The 6,832-nt window shown below is 37.7% G+C and overlaps 1 protein-coding gene across 4 annotated transcripts in view; it reads right to left on the bottom strand.

Moving 5' to 3' along the window:
- Positions 1-6,832, bottom strand: part of Znf385d (zinc finger protein 385D) — an 888,814-nt gene that overhangs the window by 142,531 nt on the left and 739,451 nt on the right. For all 4 annotated transcript variants that reach the window (XM_026779790.1, XM_013346872.2, XM_005348567.3 and 1 more), the window contains one exon: positions 4,457-4,567. In XM_026779790.1, the coding sequence (XP_026635591.1) occupies positions 4,457-4,567 (111 nt within the window). The remainder of the gene's footprint in view (positions 1-4,456; positions 4,568-6,832) is intronic.

Genomic DNA, 6,832 nt, shown 5'->3' with positions numbered 1-6,832 from the left:
AAAAGTCCTCCTTCCATTGGTTGCTTTTAGTGAGGGCATTTTATCACTGCAAGAGAAATGCAACAAGAACATCAGCTATTTGTCACCTGGCCACTTACAAATCTCTTACAGTATCACTTAGCTTTGGCATAAGAAATTATCAGTTTCTTCTGCCTCTAAAATACAATAAAATACTGTTATTATGAGTTTGACTATAAAAAAATTTATATTTCTTGGCTTGGAATTTGAGACCTTATTTCATGTTCTACAAACAATCATTAAGTATTTGTTCTTTCTTTCACTCAATCATCTTGTATCCATATTGGTCCAGTTTTGAGTTGTTTTTCAAAGGCATACTCACTAACTTGCTCAGGCCACATAGTAGACTGGGCTTATTTTAAGACGATGATAAAATAATTGAGCACATTACAACCTTTCAGCCTTTATTGGATGTTTTTGTGTAACCCCAATATATTCATATGAATATTAAAATCTTTTATTCCATGAAAAGTTTGTATCGAGAAAAGGCAATCTGATTTCATTGAATGGAATAAAATTTATGATATTGTAAAACCTATCTGCAGGAACCTAACTGGAAGTTGTAGCATATAGGAAACAGGTATGTACAACATCAAACTACATAGCTTTTAATATGAAGGGTTAAAAAATAAATAAAAGCTTAGTGATAGAAAAGAAATTGAATTTTCATGATCCAGAGATGAAAAGAATTGTAAGCTATTATTTTTCCTGGAAAGAAAAGAAGCTTTGAAATGTAAAAAGCTTCCTGTGGCAAAAACACTTTGCTAGTGAAAGAAAATTCAATCACACATACACGTGAATTACGATGTTGCTCCAGAACATCCTAGGCTTAAAATCAGAAACAAGAAATAAAATCCAGATTACCTGGAAAGAACAAATGGCCAGAGGTTTGGGGTTAGGAAGTGCTTCCTTGGGGTTAAATATCATATACATGTATGTTGATCTATATATAGGGGTTGTATCATTATGGCGTTATTAATTAATAAATCTAATTGATATTCAGCATCTAAACAGTTTATAAAATTAGTACTTTAGATATTGCAGGTCAGTAAACACACAATCACATTGCTTCCCATGCTAAGGCTGAGGACATCAGTAGGATCCTTGGGACACACATGTTGAAAGGAAAAATTGACTCCGACTTTCACATGCATGCTCATGAACATATGTGTGTAACTAAACAAATATAACAGTCATTTAAAGATTAATCTTATATGGTGAATTTACACCAAACATTAAATATAAAGGGAAATGTAAGAATAATGAATGTTTAGTAACATAAAATACAGAGCAAATGAACTCTGTGTTTTATAATTTCATGGCTTATAAGTTAATGTCCATGATACACAGTTGGAGCAATGGTCAGAATTCCTCAGAAAGCATCCACAGTAAAGAGCCACTTCTGAAAGAAGGCTAATATCTCTCCCCTTCAAAACCTAACATGAGATATATGCCATGGAAAAGTGAAGTTAGATTAGCAGATTCAATTAAAGTTGCAAGTCAGTTGGATTAAAAGTGATGCAATTATCTTAGATTATTAGATTGGCCCAGTATGATCTGTTGCTGTGCAGAAGTCAGAGAGAAGTGTTAAAACAACTGGGTGAGGAACTAAACAGCCTTTGTTATCTAGAGAAATGGAGAGGCTCACAAGTCTCTATGAGCTGGAACCCAGACAGAGCTGTCTTCTTCGGAGCCCCCAAGAGCAACAAAATCCTTTTAATACCCCGATAACACCCAGAGAGACCTATGTTATTCTTCTTGCCACCAGAAAAATGAGGTGATATATTTGTGTTCTTTCCAAGGGCAGTGCACATAGACAACTAGTACCCATTCTGTCTTGTCACGGTCAAGCCTTAAGTGGTTAATTATGACCAAGATCTGTAAGCCTAAATACCACAGTAGCTTGCCTAAATTCCTTTGATCACATGCCATGCAGCAAAATTGTGAAAACAGTAGCCAGTTATTTCTGATAAACATACATGTAGACCCTACGCCACCTAGAAACACTATTAGGAAAATAAATGAATATTGTCTTTTAATAAGAAAATGAGATCGTATAGGAGAAAAGAAATATGGTAAAAATTCTTGGATTACCTTCTACAAATTAATGATAATAATGGCATCTGAGAATGTAAAGGTCTTTAAAAGTTTATTGGATGCCATTTCTAGTTCTTAATCATGGTTTGAATATCACCTTGGAGCAATGTTCCTTATCCTCTCTGGGGAGTGGATCAGGGGTGGTGTTGGGGAGAAGGTGGAGGAAATGGGAGGAAGGGAGGGAGTGGAAACTGGGATTGGTATGTGAAATGAAGAAAGCTAGTTTGTTTTCTCTTTTTAAAAAAAAATTTAAAAAGGAAAAAAGAAAGAAAGAAAAGAAAAGAAACACTCTCCCAAATTGGAACCACCACCTGGAAATGCTGAGAGACTCATTACTGGGAAAGATCAATCCAAAGTCCTCGTCTGACATGGCAAGAAGAATTCTTGCAGCCAGTCTTAGGTCCAGTGAATGCTAGATCTAGATACTGAAACATCCTTCTGACTCCCAACACACACAACTGCTCTTAAATAGAGTAGAAAATACTGGTAGTGAATTGTTGGAAGATGGAAGTAGTAAATAAAATGGTCTCATCATGTGTGAAAAGCTGGCAACTTGGTTTAGGAGAGTCTTGTCATCTTTATCTGGTAATTTTCAAAGTAAAATTTCAATTCAATGTAAGGGAAACAGAAACTAGGCAAAAGCAAGGTTGAATAATGGTGACAGAAATGGTTTTCATTCGTCCAGTGTTCTGAAATGAGCTCACAGTTTACAACACTGCTCCTGAGTCCTAGGAAGTATAATTGCTACTTATGAAACAAAAGCATGTCATGGAACAAATAACTTCATTATACATATCTATTCCAAGTTCCCACTCCCTCCCCTCCTCCCATTCCCCCCACTTGCCACCCCATCCACTCCTTGGAGAGGGTAAGGCACATTTAACCAGCTAATATACTATTAGAACCATTCAAGTGGTGTTGTGGCTTGGGGTTTCTGCTCCAGTCAACCTCTCATGTTGAAATCCTAACCCATGAGGTAAACCAGTAGGGGTTGAGACCGTTGTTAATGTGATCAGACCATGAGAACAGAAACTGGTGTTCCATGGAGCTGCTTCATCAGTCTGGTTTGTCAAAGCCTAGTGAGAATGTATCACCTCTAAAACAGGCAGCAGCTCTCTGCCAGACTCTGAAATTGCCAGCAGTTGAGGCTTGGTCTTCCCACCTCTAGAACTAGTAAGTTTCTTCTACTGATTACAAACTACTCGAGTGCACTAAGGGAAGTCTATAAAATTCAAATGCAATGGGACAGGATGAGGAACGCACCCTTATTTCAAGTCAGGGGAAGGACTGTTTGAACTGCAACAGAAGATGTGAGTTCCACGGTCTGAAAAATCCTCACATAAAATGAACTGTTCTGTTACAGAAAAAAAATGAGTCATCCATCTAGGCCCCATGCATTTTCTGTGACTGGCACCCTATGGTGTTCTCAACAGATGACATTCTCCACACAGACTGAAAACTTTGCACAGGAAATGACAGGCCAGGATGGGGGTCCATTCAGATAGCAAGCAAGGGCCTTCCATTTGCTCACAGACTGAGCACTGGGTATCCAATTCCTGTTGCATCAAGGTACATAATTCTTTCTTCTGTGCCTCTCAGGACTAATTCGTCACCAAGGCAGACTTAAGGGTTGAGAAAATGTCACAAACATTTTCATATTAGTTACAAGTAAACAGTGGAATCACTGGGATGGATCTACAATCTACCTTCCACTTCACGAGAATTGTAAACAGTGTGTAAAGCCTCCCCAGCACTTTTAAACCACTGGCCAAGTCCCCAGACATCTCCCTTCTATGTTGTTTCTTATGGAAATTTTGTTCTACTTGTGTTTTAGAAATTGAAGTCTTTGGAGCTTCCTGCTCATTTGCACTTCGGAGAGTACATGGGTGTGGGTGTGTGTGCATGTGCACACACACACAAATACACACAACACTTACTTCCCAAAGCACTAATTTGGAACTGGGAGTCTGTCGATAGTTAGCAGACACAGTTGAAGGAAAAGTCTTGGTCTTAGAGAATGATCTGTCTTACTTCAGAGATGTAACCTATTAAAATCTTCACTGGTTTTGAATTTGCTAATCTCCAAAAACAAAGCATATGATATACATTAAGTATTCTCAAGATACTAAAAGCAAAATAAAGAATAAAACTTTAAGTATATCTAGATATACATGCATTTTTATAGTAAATAATATAATGTGAAATGGTAAACTCCAAATTAAAGAACATTAGGACTTGCATGCTTTCTTTGGATTTGAGCATGCTCGGTTGCTGGGAAAAAAAGAAACCTGAAAACTGAAACCATATAATACGTTTTGTTATTGAAAAAGTTACCACTCACATCTGAATTAAATCTCAACTGGCAAATGTTGCATGAGATGATTTGCTTTCTCCGATGAGGAAGAGGAACCCCGAATGTATGGTTTATTACGGCTTTCTGAATAGGGTCCATCTGTAAAGAGAGAGAACACAACACACACAACAGAGAGAAATAAAGGCTGTCAGTTTCACTGAATGTTGTTTGTCTCATTAAATCTTCACAGCTCCTGTCTACTGCTTACGTTGTAAAGAATGATTTTAGGCTAAAAAAAGGCACTCCTACTCTCTCGGAAAATAGATAACAATAAGCCCAAAGCATAGTGTGATAAGAAGATGAAAGATGTCCCCATTAGTGTCTGCACACTAAGTGCTTTCCTCATTTAGGAGCAACAATTGCCATAGTCTGATAATACTCATGTATAATTAAATGTTTACAGAAACTCAAGCTCTTACTAGTTTGTACAGTCTAACATTGAAATGTGTTTATATCATTGTGGAAATCTGGACTTCAAACAACATAGTCAAGTATGACTATTAATTACACACCTCTATCCAGTGCTAGTCTGTGTTTTGTATCATACAGACCCGAAAAGTACATTCCTGCAAATCTAGCAGAAAAGGACACACAGAACTAAACGTTAGCTCACTTTGTAATCCATTTTTGATCACCACTGACAAGCTACATTTCAATCTTCTACGGACTTACATGCATGGGCACAAAGATTCTTGGCAAAATTTCTGTTATCTCCATCCCAGTTCAGAACAGGGTGAGAAACTTCAAGCCCACTGTCACCAGTCCAACCCTGTTAAATGTTGTAGTATTCCTTTACCAAGCACTGTCCCAGGGGCCATGTGCCAATATCCCACCAATTAGTATCAGTCAACACTTTGGTCTGCCCTGTCATCATTGGATGAGTCACTTGTGTCCAACTTCTAAGGTTGGGATGAGGTTTAACTATGATGACTCATAAAAATTACTTAACATCATTTTGTGTGCACAAAGAAACCGATAAGCGTAGATAGCTACATTATAGAGGGTGTGAAAGCAGAAAGTTAACATGAGCCTCATACTTTGATAAACATTGTTGGCATCATTACATGTTCATTTAATGTTTTTCACTATTATGTCCATGTACACACAGATATCCATAAGTCCCTAATGTTACTAAATAGTCCCATACTCAGGAATTCTTTTCTTCTTTGCTGTCACTATTCCTTTTTGTCTCCCTGTATAACCCAGGTGGGCCTTGAACTCAATGTTGGTCTCAAACTCATAATCTTTTTGGATCAGCTACCTATAAGCTGGGATGATACATGGGCACTACTACATTTGGCTAGAAATCCTGAACCCATTTTCAGAGGCCTCACTAAAGACTTCATGAGATAACTTGAAAACGATCTGGCACGGTACGAGGAAAGAGTATGCCCAAAGAACGATGCCTAACATCCAGTGTGTTACATATTACAATTCTCTACTTTTCCTATTCGGAATGTTGGTGAATTTTGAATGGCTGGATCCAGTTAGCTGGCCCTATTCATTTGCTGGGAGGTACAAGAAAGCTCCAGGTCTCTGACTCTTTCTTTCTCCTGTCACAATTGCTGGTCTCATCTACAATTTGTAATGTACATTGCAAATAGCACTCAGTGGTTATTAAATATCTTCCAGGTGTGACCCCCTCAACTTGGTTCTTACTCAACAGTTACAGCAATCAAAAGAACTCATGGGCATATCAAATCCGTGTTCTTCCATGCCTAATTTGTTAATTCCAGTGGGAAATGAGATGTACACCTGTAATGAGCATGACTCTGGAGACTGAGGTAGAAGGAGGAAAGCTTTGAGGTCAGTCAATGCAGCTGCATTGTGAAACTGTATCTCAAAAAAAACATAAAAAATAAGCCATATGACATTTCTTCCCCCCAGATTTTGGGGTTAACGTTGGGGGGAGTGGTTAGTTCATTCCTGGCTGTCCAGACCATGAAATAATCACTATATTATTTGTAATACTGTTTAGCCAATAGCTTAAACATTTTGCTAGCTAGCTCTTAAATCCTAAACTAACCCATCTCCATTAATCTGTGTATCAGAACAAGGTTGTGGCCTACCGGCAAAATTTTAGTGGGCTCAGGCGGAGGCATCTATCTCTATGGCGGCTATATGACTTCTTCCTGACTCTGCCTACTCTCCCTCTCTGTCTCTCTCTGTCTCTGTGTGTGTGTGTGTCTCTCTCTCTCTGTCTCTCTCTGTCTCTCTCTCTGTCTCTCTCTATATATACATACATATATATGTGTGTGTATGTATATATATACGTATATATACATACACACGCATATATATATGTATATATACATATATGTATATACATAATATACATACATATATATAATATACATAATATAT

The sequence above is a fragment of the Microtus ochrogaster genome, chromosome 6 (assembly GCF_000317375.1).
Source record: "Microtus ochrogaster isolate Prairie Vole_2 chromosome 6, MicOch1.0, whole genome shotgun sequence".
Taxonomy (NCBI): Eukaryota; Metazoa; Chordata; class Mammalia; order Rodentia; family Cricetidae; genus Microtus; species Microtus ochrogaster.
Note: the sequence above shows the minus strand (reverse complement) of the source record. Positions and strands in the feature narration are given on the sequence as shown.